Raw genomic sequence first — 21135 nt, forward strand, 5'->3', positions numbered from 1 at the left:
TCAACAGCAATGGAGTTTACACCCCAAAAATAGCTGATAACCCTCATCAATGAAAAAAGAAAGCAAAGATAAAGGAATAAAAAACCGAAATCAATGATTGATAAAATTAAAACAAAACTGTTAAAGAATGAAGTTCACAGTTCAGAATTAAAACCCAAACCGTAACAAATACACATTAAAAAATATGAGCTACTTTAGGGGCGCCTGAGTGGCTTAGTCGGTTGAGCGTCCGACTTTCGCTTAGGTCATGATCTCGCGGTAAGTGGGTTCGAGCCCCACGTCGGGCTCTGTGCTGACTGCCAGCTCAGAGCCTGGAGCCTATTTCAGAGTCTGTGTCTCCCTCTCTCTCTGACCCTCCCCTGCTCACGCTCTCTCTCTCTCTCTCCTAGAAATTAAAANAAAAAAAAAAAAAAAAAAAAAAAAAAAAAAAAAAGAGCTACTTTGAGCCCAAGCTCAAACTTAACGTCTTTCAGTCTAAGAAATTAAAAGTCAAAAACCCTATCTTAAAAAATACAAACTTCTTTCACACTTCTGGTTGCTATACTGTCACTGATGAGTCAGAAATAATGTACAAAAGAGTTTTAATTTCATGTCAGCTAAGAAGAACGTCAAGACTACATAGTTGGTCTAGGCAGTAATCACAGAATCGTCCTCTGTTCTCAGTTTTGTAGCACAGTTTCAAGTATTCTGTTATTTCATTTACATAACGGAGGGGTTGTTAGGGTAAACTTACGTTTTCTTTCTAGAAAAAGGAAAAATTAGGTCAAAATCCATGCATTCATCAAATTTAAAACATGAAAAAGGAAACTGAACTAGGAAAAAAATTCCTCAATTACATACATCTGACAGGGGACTCGCTCTAAAATCTACTAACAAGAAAAACTCGATTTTAAAAAAATGAGCCTAAAATGTCAACAGATACTTCACAAAAGGTATATGAATGGCTATTAAGCACATGAAGACTTACTCAGAATCATAAGTAATCACAGGAATATAAACTGAACCACAAATCAGATACTGCATCCACACACTGAACTGGCTAACATCATTAAAAAGGCTGACAACACTAAGTGCTGCCAAGGACGCAGGGTTCCCAAACAGTGCAGCTGGGAATGTGCACTGGAACCCCCACTTCGGAAAAGCGTCTGGCTGTTCTGCAGGACGTTCAGCTTACACCAAACAAACAACTCAGCAACTCTAATCCCAGGTATCTGTCAAGGGAATTCGAACATGTCCACACAACGGTTTGCACCTCAGGGCTCAGAGCACGTGGAATGTCTCCGAACGGGTGAAAGTAGAATCAAGTGCTATTTATCCATAACACAAAACACTGCCCGTTAATACGAAGGACCAAACCGGTACACCCTGCACCGACAGTCCTCAGACACAACATGTGAAGTGCAGGTAGCTGAGCACCCTCGAGCACACACTGTGTGCGAACATGCCGGAAGGGCCCCTACTGTACACACTGTAGCAACAGCACAGTGCATATGTCATGTGCTATAATGTAATGCACATGCTGTGATGATGACGCTTGTATCAATCTGTATGAAAAGAGAAACTAACCCAGAGTGACAGCGAGCAGATCAGCAGTGGCTAAGGGCCAGGGGAAGAAGGACTGATGTGGAAAAAGAATTTTTTAGGGTGATGGAAATGTTCTCCACCTTGATCACAGTGGTGGTGTTACACGGTATAACTGATCAGGAAGAACTGAACTATACACTTAAAATGGGTCTATTTGTGGTACTTTACTGAAAATTATACTTAAGAGATTTTAAAAGCCAATGGATTATTTTTTGACTCTTCAATCCACCAGAAACAAAGACGGGTTCCAACACATGTTCTCCATCTTCACTTACAAGTTCATCTCTACGTCTCATTTCCCGCAAATGAGTACCTCCTAACGTGGGAATTAGTGATCAAAAATTCTCGCTTTGTTTCAGTAATGGAATTGCTACCAAACAGACTTGCTAGGACTTAATAGATGCAGCATCTACGGCAAGTGGCTGTGTGTGTGTGTGTGTGTGTGTGTGTGTGTGTGTGTGTGCGTGCCCTACTTCACAACCCTTGACACTCAGCCCCAAACTCAGAAAACCAAAATGTTCATAAGCTATTTAGTTAGGGTAATAGTCAAACAGAAAACTTTATAGATTTATAAATAGATCTATAAAGTTCTAAAGTTTTACCTACCCATTTGCTGTACCTACCCATTTGCCAAAGTGGTGGCTTCTCTCATCTGAGCAATTGACCGGTTAACCAAGTCGGCTTTCCTCTGATTGTAGGCAGCCAACGACTGCTGCACGGACACAGGAACCATATTCTCAAACAAATCTAAAATAAGGAGTGTAAATTTCAACAAAATTCCAAGACAAAAATGCCATCTGTAAACTGAACACTCATACTCCTTGTCCAATATTCACATAAAAAGTCTACAAATATTTAAAAATCAAAACTAAATCACTACTGAAGGTACAATGATGAGGAGAATTTTTAGATCACTACATTCATGGTCAATGAAAGCTTTTCCTTTGAACTTAATTTTCTTAACTTTTTAAGATGTGTCTGTCACTGACTTCTCTGGTGAAGAGGATCTGCACTGTTCAACAGTTGATTACACTTGTTAAGCAGTCCACAGTGCCTGGTTTGATTTCCAGCTCCTTCCACCACTTCCTACCTCTGCAACACTGGGCAAATTATTCAAGCCCTCTGTACATCAATATCCTCGTCACTCAAATGGAGATACCAAGAGTACCCATCTCATGGGACTGTTGTGAGAATCTGAATTGTGAGCTAGTGCCTGTACTTAAGAATCCCTGGGCACATGGGAAACACATCTTGAATGCTAAACAGAAATAAGTAAAATAATCAGCCTTTCCCAATAATGTAGAATACCATTCTTGGGATCTCAGCTAGAAACTACTAGACACTGAATATATCTACAAAATTCAAGGATATTTTAACACTTATCTCATACAATCATGACACTGTAAGTTCATACGTTTAAAGTCATGTTTATGAATGTTTATTTTTAATAGCAGAATCTAATATAACAAATGTTAACAAAATGACAAATGCTTAAAGTCTCTATCATTACTCGGATGCAGTTTCAAATTTTCTGACTGTTGTATAGTTTACATAAGCTTTATTACCATTTACTTTCCATCTTGAGTTTTCACTATAGATACAACACTTCATTTTTACTCTCATATTCGTTTTGAACAACATGAATGCAAAGCATATTCAAAGCATACAATAGCAGTTATGTGATTTTAGCTACCAAACAAAGAAAACAGATTAAACTGGGGAAAAGACGAGTAATACTAAAGTGTATCTGAGTACTTGACATACCAGTGAATTTCTGGCTGATGGGTACACTGACTGGGGTAGATTTCACAAGTGTGGCTTTGCCAATAGGGTCTAGATCTTTAAGGTCTGGGACTCGATCATGATAAATGAAGTCATTATCCTTCTTTGCTGCAGAGAGAGCACGGCTGATTTTGTCAGAAAAATCTTTCACGTTGACATATTCATCATAGCGAGATGCCACTGTTTTAATCAATTCTGCTGCATGCTAAAAAGAAAATGTTTAAGGAAAAAGTTTTATTTTTCACAACCAAGGATCTAAGCAATGGTTTTTCAAAACTTTGAGGACTTGCATTTCTAGCAATGTGGTCAACAGAATAACCTAGAAATTATTCCATCACAAAATACCAAAATATCAAAAATGAAGAATTAACATAGTAGGCATCTGTCCAAACACATGGGAGAACTACCAAAAAAGTAAAAAAATTTAAAAAATCCATGGGGCAGTAAGTATAAGCTAACACTGAGGAAGGCTGGCTGCCAAATAGTTCTATAACCCAAAGGGACCAGCAATTAAAACACATCACAAGCTCTCAGACATGTCTCCATCTACAGAGAAACATTCGTTTCACTGCCCCACATGCAGGCAGGAACTTCAAATGTCTACTCCAGCAGGGTAAGGATGGAACAGAACAAAATTACCCAGCCAACAAAGGAAGTCAGCAAAGAAGCATGTTATCTCAGCATCCATAGGAACATATCTTTTTAGGGGCACCTGGGTGGCTCAGTCAGTTAAGCATCTGACTCTTGATTTCAGCTAAGGTCACGATCTCATGGTTCATAAGATCAAGCCCCGTGTCAGGCTCTGCACTGACAGTGAGATTCTCTCTCCCTCTCTCTCTCTGCCCCTCTGCCACTCATGCTCTTTCTCTAACATAAACATTTAAAAATAAAAATAAAAGGTCTCCCCTCATATTCATAAGGTAAGCATATGCCTCACATAAATTTAGGGCTTCAATTACATTACTTAGGTGGTTTCAGATATAATAACAGCAAATAAAACACGCAATGAAGCCAAAAAGCACCATCAGGGGTAAATTCAGTACTTGATGTTTGATACCTGCCAGTCTGCCAAAAAGAAATAAAATTTCTTAAATTTTGCGTTTAACAAGACTCTATGTAGTAAACAATTACAACGAGAAACCAATGAATCTATACCTCATCAGAGTGGAAGATTTTAACACTCCTGTCTCAGCATGACAGACCATGTAAGCAAAAAAACTGTACGATTATAGAAGATTTGAACAACATAAGTAATGAGTTTGATTTATCAGACACTGAGAACCCGAGGCTCCACAATTAGAGAATATAAAATCTTCTCGGGCACAAAAAGACCACAGGAGAGAAAGCAAATATGAAACACTAAAATTACAGAAATACAAGAATGGTTTAAGAAAACTTATTTATGTAATTATTGAAATAATAGATTAAAATTGTTAAAAATCAAATTATCTCCACAGATGTTGAAAAGCATTTGATAATATTCAATATTCATCACTGATATTTTTGAAAATCTTAGTAAAATCAAAATAGATATCCAATTCATTAACACGACAGAATCTCAACCCCCAAACCTGCTGACATACTCAACAGAAAACTAGAAGAAACATTCCTATGGTCAAAAGAAAACACTATCATCAATGACCTTAGAATATGTCAAAACCTCTAGATTAAAAAAATGAAATAAGAGGTATAAAGAAGTTATAAAGGAAAGGAAAAAATGATCATTTACAGATGATGTATTTATATACCAAGAAAACCTAGAAAAGTCAACTGAACTATTCTAAATAAGAGGTAGCTTAGCTGCAAAATCAACAGAGCAAAATAAAAGCTACATCTTCAGTTATGCTAGGAGATGAGAAAAGGCACAAATTTAAAACACTTTCAAATTTGATTTATATGTGGTCAAACATTCCCCTCAAATAGCAAAGTTGGTACTAGAACCATAAGATATACTGAGTACAGTGGAGAAAAAAGGGATTGCTAAGACACCCCGCCCCTCCTTGAGTGGAAAGGACTTTAAGCAAATCTGAAAACAATGAAATGGGATAAGATAACAAGTGCCAACAAATGAAAAAGGCAAAGCCACATGGTCCGCATCAGCCACCAAGGGGTCTTAGGGAAAAAATGGAAGTGCTGACAGACCTCATCCCTAAAGGGAGCTGCTGAGAGCAAGAGGCAGGTTAATCGAGGGCGGGGAGGCTGCGGGAAGCAGAGAAGAGTGAAACCAGGGAGAAAGAAGAAAGGGGGCGAGCACTCAAAAAGGTTAACAAAATAACGAACTCTCACAGCAGACACACCACCTTGCAAAGTAAAGGCTGTGAGGAACCCCGGGAAACACGGCTATGGAGGCAGAGTCCTTCCTCAAGCAGGCCAGGCTTCGAGAGCCAAGGGACTGAAGCTGGGGAGGGAGCCCGGGCACTCGGAACACTACCAGAGGGGGGTGTTCCCCCACTTGGAAGCCTCTTGCTCTTCCTTCACTAAAATCAATCTCATTCAAACACAAGTAACCGAAAAGGCATCCCATCTGCTTCAACACAAAGAAACCAGAAGGGAAAGGATGAAAATGAGCGTATAACTTTACAACAGGTAATAAAACTTCACCAAGAAAATGTTGTCACAAAGCAGATGAAAACAGCATGCTGAAAAAACTAAAATAAACGAAAAAGCTTAAGAATATAATCATAGTATCGAAAGAATACAAGACATGAACAGAGGACCAGATGGCCCAGACAACGGTGACAGCAGACAGCAAAAGAAATGTGGAACAGGAACTGACAGAACTCAGGCAACAAAGTGAAGAAAAATTCAAAATCATTAAAAAAAAACAAAAACTGAAATATTTACACAAGTAACAAAAAAGGGGTAACAGACATCACTATAAGAAACACACAAAACAGGAAAAGTAAGGAAAACTCAGTATGGCAGGCAAGGAGAGGGAGGTGGTTACAAATTAAAGATTGGTGAGGCACATCAACCAAATGCAATGTGAGGACCTTGTTTTCCACAGACCAACTATGAAAAAACACTACAGAAAAAATCTTGGAAAACTAAACTAGATCTAGATAATACCACCTTACCAGTATTATTAATTAGTATTAATTTTGTGAAGTGGGATGACACTGTGGTTTTAGGGATTTTTTTTAAAGGTTTATTAGAGAGATGTACATAGTAAAGTACTTAAGGGATGAAGTACGTGAGAGAGCTGTAAAATACTCCAAAAAAAATGAGAAAGAGAGGGTTAGGGAACATAAATGAAATACAAATAGCAAAATACTGACAGTCCCTGAAACTGGGTAGAAGATTTTGCTGATTCATACGCGTATATATTTCAAATTTTTCACAAAAGATATTTAAACAAAAGAAAGTTTATATAGAAGCATAAACAAGCCAGGGGGCGCCTGGGTGGCTCAGCCGGTTAAGTGTCCGACTTCCACTCAGGTCATTATCTCACAGGTTGTGGGTTTGAGCCCCACGTTGGGCTCTGTGCTGACAGCTCAGAGCTTGGAGCCTGCTTCGGATTCTGTATCTCCCTCTCTCTCTGCCCCTCCCCTGCCCACACTCTCTTTCTCAAAAATCAATAATCATTAAAAAAAATTTTTTAAAGAAGCATAAACAAGAACAATCGGGAAAATTCAAAAACGGGAGATGAGAGAATTCAGAAAATGAGAGATGATGATACGTATCATCATTTCATGCCTATCAGGCATTAAAACATTCTAGAGAGTCACCTGGGGCATGAACAGATCAAAGCTAACAGCTAATGAAACAATTAAAAGCTTAGAAATACACCCCAAATACATATGACAAATTTAGTGTGTGATAAAGTCAGAATCTCAGATCTGTGGGAAAAGAAAGTCAATGTAATAAGTGGGTTTGGGGACAAGTGGGTAGCCATTTGGAGAATTAAAAACTGGATCAATACTTCACATATCAGAATAAGCTGCAAGTGGATTAAAGATCCAAGTATAATAGGATTAAAGATCCAAGTATAATATACAGTAATTACATATGTACTACACTTTTATATCAGCAATCCCATTTCTAGAAATTTAAGATAGACTCGAGGCTATGGACCAGTTCTGTGCAGAGTGGAGTCCTTTAAGACCTCGGGTTTTGAATCCCAGCCAAGCACCCACACACCCCACTGGAGAAGAGAGACTGGGAGGTCACCATTTTTTCTCCCCGTCACCCACACAGCGGCCCCCAGTGGATGCGGGACCTGCTTACAGCAAGCCTCGCCCCTCCATGCCTGGTGGCCTGACCCGGACCAGCACGGCCCCGGTCCCAGCACCAACAGACAACTGTCCTGCAGTTTTGTAGGTTCGTTTTTTTTTTTTAATATTTTTTTTATTATTTCTTTTTCTTTCTTTCTCTTCACTCTTCTCTTTTCCCTTCTTTTTCTTTCTACCCTCGGCTTTTTTTTTTCTTCCCTTTGGAAACTAGCTCACAGTTTCTGATTTGATTTTTGGTTAGTTTTTATTCCGCTTGTTTAATCAGGCATTTAAATCTATTCTTTTTACACCTTTTCTATATCTTCCTTTATTTTCCCCTCGCTCTCTATGGATTAAGCCTTATAGTTTCTTTGATTCTCTGCCTGGTCGTCTTTTATCCACCCCTTTCATTTCTCTCTTTGTACAGATTAAGGTTCCCCCACACACACTTTATTTTTCTTTTGTCCAGGGTTGCTTCAACAAACAAATCAACACATACCTGGTGAAAGGTCCAAACAATCCACCACTAAAGCAGTGGGACAGAACAGCCAAAGATGCAACAACAGAGTGCGTGCGTGCAACACACTCAAAACACACTTCCTGAAGTGCCAGGCTCTGAACAGTGTAAGACCCCTTTTAAATATGGTAGTGCTCACATGACAATTAAAACACATAAAAGACAGAAACCTAGCCAAAATGACAAAACAAAAAAATTCTCCTCAAAAGAAAATCCAGGAAGAAATGAGAACTGCTCAAAACAGATAAAAACAACATCTCTGAACAAGAATTCAGAGTAACAATCATAAGACTACTAGGTGGGCTTGAAAAAAGCATAGAAGACAGCAGAGAATCTATTGCTGCAGAGAGCAAAGATGTAAGATATAGTCACGATAAATGAAGAAATGCTGTAAATTAGGTGCAAAATAAACTACACGCGGTGATAGCAAGTATGGAAGAAGCAGAGGAGATGATAAGTTAAATAGGAGATTAAAAATATGAAAAATGGTGAAACTCAAAAAAATAGGAAAAAAATTACTAGACCACCAGGGGCAAATTAGAGACCTAAGTGATTCAATGCAACAAAATAATGTCTGTATCATAAGAATTCCAGAATGAGAGAGAGAGAAAAGGGCAGAAGGGTTATCTGAACAAATTACAGCTGAGAACTTCTCTCATCTGGGGGAAGAGACAGACATCGAAGACCAGGAGGCCCAGACAACTTCCTTCAAAATCAAAAACAGGTCACACCATGATGTATCATAGTGAAACTGGCAAAATACAAAGATAAACAGAATTCTGAAAGCAGCTGGGGACAAACAGGCCTACAAGGCCTACCTACAAGGGTAGACACATAAGGGTAGTAGCAGACCTGTCCACTGAAACTTCGCAGGCCATAAGGGAGTGTCAGGAAATATTAAATGTGCAGAATAGGAAAAATATGCAGCCAAGAATCCTTTATCCAGCGAGGATGTCATTCAGAATGGAAAGAGAGATAAAGGCTTTCCCAGACAAACAAAAACTAAAGGAGTTCATGACCACTAAACAGCCCTGCAAGAGATCCTAAGGGGGCCTTTGTGAGTGGAAAGCAGCAAATACTACAAAGGACCAGAGACATCAACACAAGCATGAAACCTACAGATAACACAATGGCACTAAATTCATATCTTTCAACAGTAACTCTGAATGTAAATGGACTAAATGCTCCAATCAAAAGACACAGGGTATCAGAATGGATAAAAAACAAAACAAAACAAGATCCATCTGTATGCTGTCTACAAGAGACTCATTTTAGACCTGAGGACACCTGCAGATTGAAAGTGAGGGAGCAGAGAACCATCTACCATGCTAAGGGATATCAAAGAAGCTGGAGTAGCCATACCTATGTCAGACAAACTAGATTTTAAAACAAAGACTGTAAGAATATTTGAAGAAGGGAATTCTATCATAATTAAGGGGTCTATCCATCAAGAAGAGCCAACAATTATAAATATTTATGCCCCCAATGTGAAACACCCAAATATGTAAGTCAATCAGAAACATAAGCAAACATATTGATAATAATACTGTAATTGCAGGTGAATTTAACACTCCACTTAAAACAATGGACAGATCATCTAAGCAGAAAATCAATAAGGAAATAATGGCTCTGAATGACACACTGGACCAGATGGACTTAACAGATATACTCAGAACTTTTCATCCCAAAGCAACAGAATACACATTCTTCTCGAGTGAACACAGAACACTCTCCAAAAACAGACCACATACTGGCTCACAAAATAGCCCTCAACAAATATAAAAGGACTGAGATCATACCATGCATATTTTCAGATCATGGCGCAATGAAACATGAAATCAACCACAAGAAAAAATTTGGAAAGCCCCCAAATACATGAAGGGTAAAGAACATCCTACTAAAGAATGAATGAGTCAACCATGAAAACACAACAGTCCAAACCCTTTGGGATGAAGTAAAGGCAGCCCTAAGAGGAAAATACATTACAATCCAAGAAGCAAGAAAGGTCCCAACTACGCAACCTTACACCTAAAGGAGCTAGGAAAGCAGCAGCAAAGAAAGCCCGAAGCAGCAGAAGAAGAGAAATAATGCAGAGCAGAGCAGAAATGAACAATACAGAATCTGAAATAAACAGACCAGTGAATCTAAGGGCTGGTTTTTTGAAAGAATAAACAAAATTCATAAACCCCACCGACACTTCTCAAAAAGAAAAGAGAGAGAACCAAATACAGAAAACCATGAATGAAAGAGGGATCACAACCAACACCACAGAAACACAAATGATTATTAGAGAATACTGTGAACAAGTATATGCCAACAAACTGGACAAGCTGGAAGTAACTGACAAATTCCTAGACACCCACACACTACCAAAATTCAAAAGGGAAGAAACAGAAAATTTGAACAGACCCATACCAGTGAAGAAATTGAATGAGTTATCAAAAATCAGCCAACAAATAAGAGTCTTGGGCCAGATGGCTTCCCAGGGAAATTCTACCAGACATTTAAAGCAGAGTTAATACCTAATCTCCTCAAGCTGTTCCAAAAAATAGAAACAGAAGGAAAGCTTCCAGACTCATTCTATGAAGCCAGTATTACCTTGATTCCCAAACCAGACAGAGACCTTACTAAAAAAGGAGAATTACAGGCCCTGATGAATATAGATGCAAATATTCTCAATAAAATGCTAGCAAATCAAATTCAATAGTACATTACAAGAGTTATTCACCGTGATCAAGTAGGATTCATTCCTGGGCTGCAGGGCTGGTTCAATATTAGCAAATCAATCAATGAGGTTCAATATTCACAAATCCCAAAATGTGTATGGAATCACAAAAGACCCCAAATAGCCAAAGTGTCAAGATTCCTCAAAAAATTAAAAATATAATTACCCTATGACCCAGAAACAGCACTACTGAGAATTATCCAAAGGATACAGGGGTGCTGATTCGTAGGGGCACATGTACTCCGATGTTTAGAGCAGTGCTTCAACAATAGCCAAATTATGTAAAGAGCCCAAATGTCCATCATAACTGCTGGAAGTCACACACACTCACACACACACACACACACACACACACACACACGAATGCTACTTAGCAAAGAAAAAGAATGAAATCTTGCCATTTGCAACAACGTGGATGAAACTGGAGAGTATTATGCTAAGTGAAGTAAGTCAATCAAAGAAAGACAGATCTATGATTTCACTCGTATGTGGAATTTGAGAAACTTAACAGAAGACCATAGGGGAAAGAAAGGAAAAATTAAGTTACAAACAGATAGGGGGGCAAATCATAAGAGACTCTTTTTTTTTTTTTTTTAAACCATAAGAGACTCTTAAATACAGAAAACAAACTGAAGGTTGATGGGGGTGAGGGAGAGGGGAAAGTGGTGATGGGCACTGAGGAGGGCACTTGTGGGAATGAGCACTGGGTGTTGTATGGAAATGATGAATCACAGGAATCTACTCCTGAAGCCAAGACTACACAGTATGTTAGCTAACTTGACCATAAATTTTAAAATAATTTTAAAATAATAATAATAAATAAACAGAACAGAAATTAAAAAAAAAAAGAATGAATAACAACAGACTCACACTTAGGTTCAACAATTGTTACAAATTTGCCATATTTGCTTTATATACATATATGAAAAAATAATAAAGTAACAGCAAATTTTTGAGAGAGAGAAAGAAGGGAGGGAGGTTTTTTTTTGCAGAATCATTTGAAACTGAAGTTCAGACATCATGACCCTTCATCCCTAAATACCTAAGCATACATCTCCTGGTAAGAACAATCTCCTTAAAGCCTACAAACTACTATCACAACTAAAAACAAACAATAGTTTCACAAAATCAGTTTTACCGTCCTGGTCCCTCATTAACAAATTAAGTAAATTTGACACATATTCATTCTATTGAGACACATCTTTGTGTCTATATGTTTTTATGTCTTGATTTTCAAGGCTGTACTGTGCTTTGTGGGTATTAGAGATTCCACCAAGATGATCAAGTGTACAGCCTTCGGTAGCCAAATAAAGAGCACTGTCCAGTAGGGTATCTCATGAGCCCTGTAAGCTCAGCTACATTTTTTTTGTCCCTGGAAGTATATCCCAAGCAATAGTCTTACCTTTACTGCTATTTTATCTACTGTTTTGTATTTCCCCGACATTCCCAATGTTTTGGGTTTTTTTTTTTCTGCACTGCTGAGAGCAATGATTGAAAGGCTGGTTTCTTGGTGTGACCATCTAATGATCTCTATCAGGTTCATGGGGCACTCTGAACCACAGTACAGAGAACAGGATTTCTTGGTCATCTTTTTTTGTCTATTTGTTCTGCTTGCCTATTTCTGAGCTCAAACCAAGCAAAACAAACAAACAAACAAAAAACACCTCATTCCTGGAAAGAGGCACAGCCCTTTTGTGTTAACTTCTGACCTATGACTGACGCTATAAAACTGAAGGTACAAACTGTTAAGTGTCTGTAACTGGAAAAAGTCTTTACCTCTCACTGTTCAAGGTTCAAACAGTTTCCTTTTTCCAGAGGGGACTTTAAACATCAACATTTCGAAAAGAAGTCTTGTGTGACTGGTTTATAGACACTAAGTAAGAGCTTACTTGAAACTAATAGTCCTAGGGGCGCCTGGGTGGCTCAATTGCAGGTCATGATCTCACAGTTCATGGGTTCAAGCCCTGTGTCGGGCTCTGTGCTGACAGCTCAGAGCCTGGAGCCTGTTTCAGATTCTGTGTCTCCCTCTCTCTCTGACCCTCCCCTACTCATGCTGCCTCTCTCTCTCTCAGAAATAAATAAAACATTAAAAAAATTTTTTTAAGTAACTAACAGTCCTAGAATTCTAGAAAATAAGCTAAATTTCTCATACTTTAAATTTGCTAGACTGAAAAAAATCCTTCCCACAGAAATCACTTTTTCAGAAGCATTTTTAGGGAGAAATCTAAGTTACCATAATCAAAGTGAAGTCTGGACAAAACAGATATGTTTGAATATCTGTGTTTTATTAAAAGTATCCCTTCCAAAAAGTAAATAAATAAAATGTACACCTTCCTCTGATTTTGTCTGTGGTGACACGTAAGCACACATTTTCTATAGACTTGGTTTTCTTCTCTCATAAAATGACAAATTAATCTGAGCTTCCTAAATAACATCTGCAGAGTATAATATCCAGTCCATATTCAAGACTGCCTCACAGTCTCCCCCTACCCTCTGCTCACCGGTACTGAAATACCGACGACTCCTACAAACGGCCCCGGCCCCTGTCGTGACATTGGCCCAGAAGCCCCAGCAGGTTTCTGACTGCCTCGTACTGGCAGGAGGGGCGACTGCACAGGAGGCACTCTGACGTCTACTGCATCTACTCACATACACAGCTGACACGGGGCAGTGCAGGGGTCAGTGGCCCCGACACCCTCCACTGGTGGAAAAATCTGCTCTAACTTCTGACTCTCCCAGAGCTTAATTACTAACAGCCTACTGGTGACCAGAAACCTTACCCATAAAATAAATAACACACATTTTGTATGTTACACACGTTTTATACTGTATTCTTATAATAAAGTGAGCTAGAGGGGGAAAAATGTGAAAATCACAGGGAAGAGACAATATATTTACAGTACTATAAAAAAAAATCTGTGTGGGGCGTCTGGGTGGCTTAGTCGGTTAAGCGTCTGACTTTCGCTTAGGTCATGATCTCGCGGTTCGTGGGTTCGAGCCCCGCGTCAGGCCCTGTGCTGACTGCCAGCTCGGAGCCTGGAGCCTGTTTCAGAGTCTGTGACTCCCTCTCTCTCTGACCCTCCCCTGCTCATGCTGTCTCTCTCTCTCTCTCCTAGAAATAAATAAAATATTAAAAAAAAAAATCTGTGTACCCATGGATCCACACAGTTTAGCTGTGTTGCTCAAGGTCACCTGCATGAGCCCTCACGCTGTGGCACTGCATGTCCCAATTCAGACAAAAGGTAGGCCACGAGTTAAGCACTGAACCACCTTTCTGGAGCATGGTGATTAACTCAGAATATTTTATATTAAAACAAACAGGGAGGGGCACCTGGGTGGCTCAGTCGGTTAACTCGTCTGACTCTTGATTTCAGCTAAGGTCATCATCTCACGGTTTGTGGGATCGAGTCCCATATCAGGCTCTGTGCTGACAGGGCATATCCTGCTTGGGATTCTCTCCCCCCCCCCACGCCCCTCCCCTGCTTGCATGGGTGTGTGTGCTCTCTCTCTCAAACAAACATTAAAAAAAATGGGTAAGAGAACTGAATGAAAATGTTGCATAATTTTTTAAATAAAACAGAGACTTCAAAAAGCACCCAGCATGTAAAGCTTAAGGATGAAAACAACCACTTTTCTCTGCTGATAGGGGCAATGAGTAGGAAAGGTTTTTTATGAGCAAACTTGGGAATCTCACTGGGAAAAAAAACAGAGAGCCCAAGTTACTTAAATATTTCTTTCCAAGAAACTCACCTGTAACCTTGCGATCTCCTCTCCGAATTTCTTCTGCTGTTTTGCCAGGACAGACTGGTGGTACTCGGCATTGGCCTGCATGATACAGTGTTTTGCGGCCAAGACGGGGAACACCTCCTGGAAATAAAAATACTGACCAGGGGAGAGTCCAACCACACAAACCACCACAGACAACATGGGGATGCAGGAAGAAAAAGGAAAAGGAGACAGAGATTAGAATCACCCCATTAATGGTTTAGAGGCAGGTTAGCCATTAGGTGTAAATGGAGAAGACAACACGATTTTGCAGGAACTGAACTCAAGGAATTCAATCTCTTACTTCCAATTAAAATTAAAGGGGTTTTGTGGGGTTTTACTGCACTGTTAAGTGAAGCCAATTTAAGTTTTTATAAAGTCTTCAATCAAGCCATGAAGTCAACATTTGTTTACAAAGGAGAGAGGAAAGCATGCGTTAGGGAGAGAAGGAGAACAGACACTCAGAGGACTGTGAGCACGGGGCTTTAGAAGCTTCCTCAAGAGCCCTTGCCCGGCCCCTGGAGCGACTAGACCGCCATTACTCACACAGACTAAGGACAGTGCTCTAGAGCTGTTGCACCGGGTTTTTAAAAGACAAAAGACAGTAAATTAAGTTCCCACTTAAATTCATACCTAAGAGACTCTGTAACAAAGAGGATTTCTAGCCACATAAAGACTTTTTCGTATAAACACTAACATTTCAGATCATATACTCAGAAACACATAGCAAACAGACGATGCGCTAAGTTAATATCTAATATGATAAAGTGTTATTTTGCCCCAATTTGTTTTGAAGAAAATCCCAGTCAGAATTAATTTTAAAAGATCCAAACATATGAACCAAGAAGCACTTATAATGGTAGATGCTCTTCCAAATGTCCAATCGTAGCCTGCATCCTCGCTGCCTTTGGCAAGTACGTGCCGTATGAAATCCAAGAAAGAAACTAGGCAGTCGCTGTCTAGACAAAAATGTGAAAGAATGAAACACTGAACTACCCCCCTGGTGTGCCTTCCTGTCTCCCAGCGAACCATCTCCTTGCTTCCGGGATCACCACCTGCAGATATTCCAGTTTTACAACCAGAATATGAAAATACCTTATGAGCTTATTAGTCAAACGGCAAAAAGACATCTAAGTCTCAAACGGTTTTCATGCCAGATCGCCAGGGAAGGCCAGAGCACCTTGGTTTTCTAACAGGAGATTTTCAAGGAATACCAGGAATGCTGCAGAGGTAGTTTCCAAGTCTCCGAAGGCGACACTCTTCTCTCCGTGACACGGCTGAACTAATGGCCCGACGGGATGTTACGGTACACTATGCAGCCGTACGGGAGGTCTTTCAGGTGAAAACAAGGGGAGAGAAGATCCCAAGGCCCTTCCTCAGGAGTAACAGTATTAACATCCAAGAGTCCTGGGCAAATTTCTAGTAACCCCTTGGTGTATTTTAAATCTCCAGGAATTCTCTCACATTTATTCCTAATTCTCTGACTAATGTGTGCTGCTGCTGTATTTATGCTTTTTTACTTCACTACAAAATTGTCTGAGATTTCATAATTTACTAAGAGTCCTGAATGACTCATAAATCAACAAATTTAGGGCGCCTGGCGGGTTCAGTTGGAAGAGCATGCAACTCTTCGCCTCGGGGTCGTGAGTTCCAGCCCCATGTTGGGTGTAGAGATGACTTAAATAAAGTTAAAAAAATAAAATAAATCAATAAATTCTCCTACAAAATATCCTGTATCAAAAACCACATGCTATTATCATACAGGTAAAACTAATTACCTGAACATTTCTGGCAGTTGAAAGAGTAGTTGAAGCATCCTACATTTCACTCAATCTGTCAGTTTCCTTCTCAATCTTTCTGAGTTTCCGTGTTATTCTAATCATCTGCTTCGTCATTTGACCATCACTGACTAGTCTTTTCAAATGCCACTTGGGAAAAGTTTACATTAAAACAATTAACATTTAGTGTGATGTGTGGCTGAAGGTGGCTGTCTTCCTAGCTGCACAACAGCAGCCCACTTTTCTATCCCTACTGGCAAAACTTAATTCTAATCGAAATACTGGATGAATCTGTTTTCTTTTCCTTTTGTCTTTATGTCTGTTTTTGTGCTTTAAGACTCATCTTTAAGAAAACAGGACAATAATTAAAAGTGCAAATAATCAGCAAGCTCAAGTATTCATGCTTGTACCAAATCCCCAATGAACCAGAACTACACAAGGCCTTGATGTAATAAAATTACTAGAGACAGATGTTCAAAAATTTCCAGAAAGAATTTTGGAAAAACAGATTTAGTACAGAGGAGAGAAAAAGGCATCCCCTAAATATAAAAGAATTTTTCATGCATCTTAAATATGAAATAAAAAATTATTTCTACCAACATATTCTTCAAATGCCTCTCCTGCAATTTCAAGTTTCTTTATAAAACATAATTTTCAATGTGCTTCTTACATACAAAAACCTCTAAGTATTTCCACATGCAAAATAACCCAGTATTTGCAAAAACGATAACTGACCTTGGGAAGAGTATCTTTGTACTGACACTGTTTAAAAGCATCACCAAAGTAATCAGCGGCCTGATTAGCCAATTTGGCTATGATGGCATCTTTCATTTTATCTGGAATAAAATATTACATTAACCATTTTAATTAAAATAAACAAAATCATCTGATACGTCATGGTAACTTAGTATGAACACTGAGATCACAAGTTTGTACACTGTCTTCCTATTTTAAAAGCTGATCACTTCTTTCCACATGTAACAAAATAGGGGAAAAAATTTAGAATTACCTCTTGTGGCTTTTAAGAAAAATACTTCTTGGGCCTGTGCCAGCATAATAAGACTGAGGGTCCCAACAGTATCTGGAGACAGGTCCACGGTAGGCTCTCGATTTAAGGCAGATAAAACTGTCTCTTTAATATGTAAAAAGGCACCACTAGCAAACTAAAGGGGGAGAAAAAGAACTTCTTTAAAATCTGCATAAACTCAGCAAGACTTCATTTTCTATTGTTACACACAAATCACTTCAAATGCTAATTCGGTTAAACAGTTACTATTTTTAAATTTTTATATTGCTACAGATCTAAAACATATGACCTACAGACAATAAGGGTATTTTTCTGAAATGCTGTACAGTAACAGATTTAACTAAGAGTAAAAGTAAATTGCTGCAAAAAACACAGCAACTTAATAGCACGAATTTAAAATTATTTTTAGATATACTTCCCTAAGACTAATATGAGAATAGAGGTAGGGATAAAATGTTATTAAAGAGCTTTTAGTACTGAAATGATCTTGCTTACAGACAATTTCATCTGTCCCACAATTAAACACGCTGTGCTTCGGGGAAACCTCAAAACAGCACAGGTAGCCCGTGCTCTGAGGAACAGCACTGCTATCCATTGCCAGTGATTTCTACTAGGCTTTCCAAGGTCCCTGGTGAAATGTTCCCCATCAGATGTTTTTTTTATTCCGAATCACATTTTGCTGAGGTTAACACAAAATAACTACTTTTATGAAACAAATGATCCTGGTAAAAAAAAAAAGACATGAGTCCAGCATTAAGAGGTCGTGTGGGTTATACAGAGCAGCTATGCTGATGTAACTGAAGATTAGGCGCATTACAAGCACGCGTCATGTTGTCTACAGTCATCAAGTATCACAGAACTAGAGTATCTGCAGAGAGTGATGAGCTGACCCTGCTTAATGCGCTAAGAGAACCACAGACCAGAACGGCGAGGGGCCCACTCTCTCACAAACCTGGAACCAGAGGCCGACAGAGGCTGTTATAGAGCCTGGACAAGCCGATCCAGGGCTTCTGATACCACTGCCCCTTCCCATCACATGAGGTGACCTGCTGCGAACTGCAGAGGTGACTCACAGGATGGAATTTAGTATCACATGACAATTAGCTGAGTTACAGTTAACGAAAATTTTACTTCATTTTCACATTTTAAAACATTGGCCCTTTATAGGCTCAGAGAGAAAAGCATGTGCGTCGTGTCTGTCATCTGAGGCCACTTAAAATTGCATGACAAGCCACAGCGTAGAGCATTCTGTGTGCTTACATGTATTTTCCTCTCACTTTCTTAGCATTCTTAATCTCACTTGTAAACTTCAACAAGAAGAAAAATCAGACTCCACCTCTGGGACAAATTCCATAGCCCTGGAAGGCAGGAAGCACCATATGGAGTTCCAGAGAATTTGAATCAGACACCTGAAACCTCAATGGACCACTTTATTAACATTCTGACCTTTGAGTCTCCTTGTGTGTAAAATGGACCGACATACATAACATGCGTTACAAGTTTATGTGAGAGCAAAATAACGTGCATGAGCACACTCTGTAAATTACAACATAATATAAAACACGAAATCTATCACTCAACAGCAATCATTTATTAAGTTAAAAGAAAAATAAAAGTTGAGTAAATAACATACTGCCACAAAATAATACAGCATATTAGTGAGAGTACCTAAAATCTAAACTCTGCTAACTTAAGAACAGTACATATCTGACCACATTTAACTATGATTTCTCCACAAGTCTGAGTTAAAATTTTCTTACTAAGTGGTCTTAACTTTTACGACAACAGTAAAATGTTAGGTGTGTCTCTAAGAACGAAATACATGTAAATAATGGACATTTGACCCTTGAACAAGAGGTTTGAATGACAAAAAAGTCATACACAGACCTTTTTTTTCAATAAATATACTGCAGTACTGTAAATGTATTTTCTCTTATTTCTTTTTTTTTTTTTTCTTTTTAAATGTTTGTTTATTTCTAGGAGACAGAGAGAGAGACAGCGTGAGCAGGGGAGGGTCAGAGAGAGAGGGGGTCACAGACTGAAACAGGCTCCAGGCTCTGAGCTGGCAGTCAGCACAGAGCCCGACGCTGGGCTCGAACTCACGAACCGTGAGATCATGACCTAAGCGAAAGTCGGACGCTTAACCGACTAAGCCACCCAGGCGCCCCTCTCTTACGTATTTCTTAATAACGTTATTTTGCCCAGCTTATTTTATTGTACGAATATCATATATAATACATATAATGTACACAATACAGATTTTTTAAAAATTACTTTTATTTATTTATTTTGAGAGAGAGCGAGCCAAGTGTGAGCAGCGGAGGGGCGGAGAGAGAGAATCCCAAGCAGGCTCCGTGCTGTCAGCACAGAGCCCAAGGCAGGGCCCGATCGCACAACCCGTGGGATGGTGAGCTGGGTCGAACTCAAGAGCTGGACACTTAACTGCCCGAGCTCCCCCGGGTGCCCCGCAGTCAGTACATTTATTCAACTGCTTATACTCTCCGTGAGGCTTCCAGTCAACAGTAGGCTGTAAGCAGTAGGGGAGTCAAATGTTACAGGGTGCTTTCTGTCTGTGCGAGGGGTTAGCACCCCCAACCCCACGCTGCTCAAGGGCCAACTGTACAAAATGCTTAAATGAGGTCAATAATTTAAAAGGGATTTAATCAAGAACTTCATCTCAAACATTCAATCACTTGTTCTCCCAACATCTACTGAACCTTTGTCATGTGCCAGGCACTGTCCTAGGGGATAGGTATTCAAGAGTGAGGAAAACCAGAGCTGGTCTATAGGTAAAGAGTTCATCTAAGGATTTCAAAAGTGTGAATCAGTTCATTAAACAGTACATTACGTTTCAAGAAAATATCTGTGTATAAAGAAACATCTATAAATCTAAACACAAATTATTTTCAATTTAATCCCAGTTAGCGTTGACTATTGTGTAGCTGCTGTTCTGCGTACCTGGTAATGCTTGGCAGCAATTTTCAATCCTTCATCATTATCCAGGTTCTGTTCCGCTGCAATCTGGCTGGCTAAGGCCGCACAGTTGAATAACACACAGCTCTTTTCATATCCTAAGCTTGCAAGAGCTGTAAAAAATTAGGAAGGAAACAGTTATCAGATTATTTTTTCTAAAGGAAATGAATGTTCCAAAGATAAGTACTATCAAATCTACCCCACCAGCTCTCACAGAAACAAGTTTCCAGACCCGTAATAGTGCCCCTATTTCCAAGGCTGCCCGGCAAGGCATTTACTTCCACAACAAAAATCCCATCATCTAAAATTCAAAAGAGCAAGGAGTTATTTTTTCTTTTCCTATCCCTTCCTTTCCTTCCACCATGCTATTAGGTTCCAAATGAAAAAGTCATTCTCACGTCAATTCTCACTTAAAGTCAAATAAACTGTTTTCCCCTCACCTCTCAAACTTTTATTTAAGACTCTGTATAAATGAATATATATGTGTGCATATCTTCCCCCATATTCAAGCCAGTAAGTCAGCTCTTCACTATTACAAACCTAACCCAGTGCAACACCCTTAGCCCAGTACGTCTCTCAGAAGGCTGGCAGGCTGTGCAGTTACAACACAACTCTGCCCAAGAAACTACACACCTCACGTCCCTGGAGACAGCTACTATCAGGAACAGAAATAAGAAACAAGTGGTGAAAAGTACGGGGAGAGAGCGGCGCTGCTGTGACCTGCTGGCCGGGAATGGAAACTGCAGTCCTGGGGAAAGCACCAGGGCACTTCC

At 39.4% G+C, this 21135-nt stretch overlaps 1 protein-coding gene across 2 annotated transcripts in view; it reads right to left on the reverse strand.

Moving 5' to 3' along the window:
- The window catches only part of LOC120246258 (programmed cell death 6 interacting protein), a 70807-nt gene that overhangs the window by 28078 nt on the left and 21594 nt on the right, over positions 1-21135 (reverse strand). Inside the window, exons 4-9 of one of the 2 annotated variants that reach the window (XM_039253730.1) lie at positions 20348-20475; positions 17372-17525; positions 17098-17198; positions 14570-14686; positions 3349-3571; positions 2208-2331 (exon numbers count right to left, since the gene is read on the reverse strand). In XM_039253730.1, the coding sequence (XP_039109661.1) occupies positions 2208-2331; positions 3349-3571; positions 14570-14686; positions 17098-17198; positions 17372-17525; positions 20348-20475 (847 nt within the window). Of the gene's footprint in view, positions 1-2207; positions 2332-3348; positions 3572-14569; positions 14702-17097; positions 17199-17371; positions 17526-20347; positions 20476-21135 lie in introns of both variants that reach the window. The other variant, XM_039253729.1, reaches the window with a different exon arrangement.

This window comes from Hyaena hyaena, unplaced genomic scaffold (genome assembly GCF_003009895.1).
Source record: "Hyaena hyaena isolate Hyena2069 unplaced genomic scaffold, ASM300989v1 scaffold_459, whole genome shotgun sequence".
NCBI classification, from domain to species: domain Eukaryota; kingdom Metazoa; phylum Chordata; class Mammalia; order Carnivora; family Hyaenidae; genus Hyaena; species Hyaena hyaena.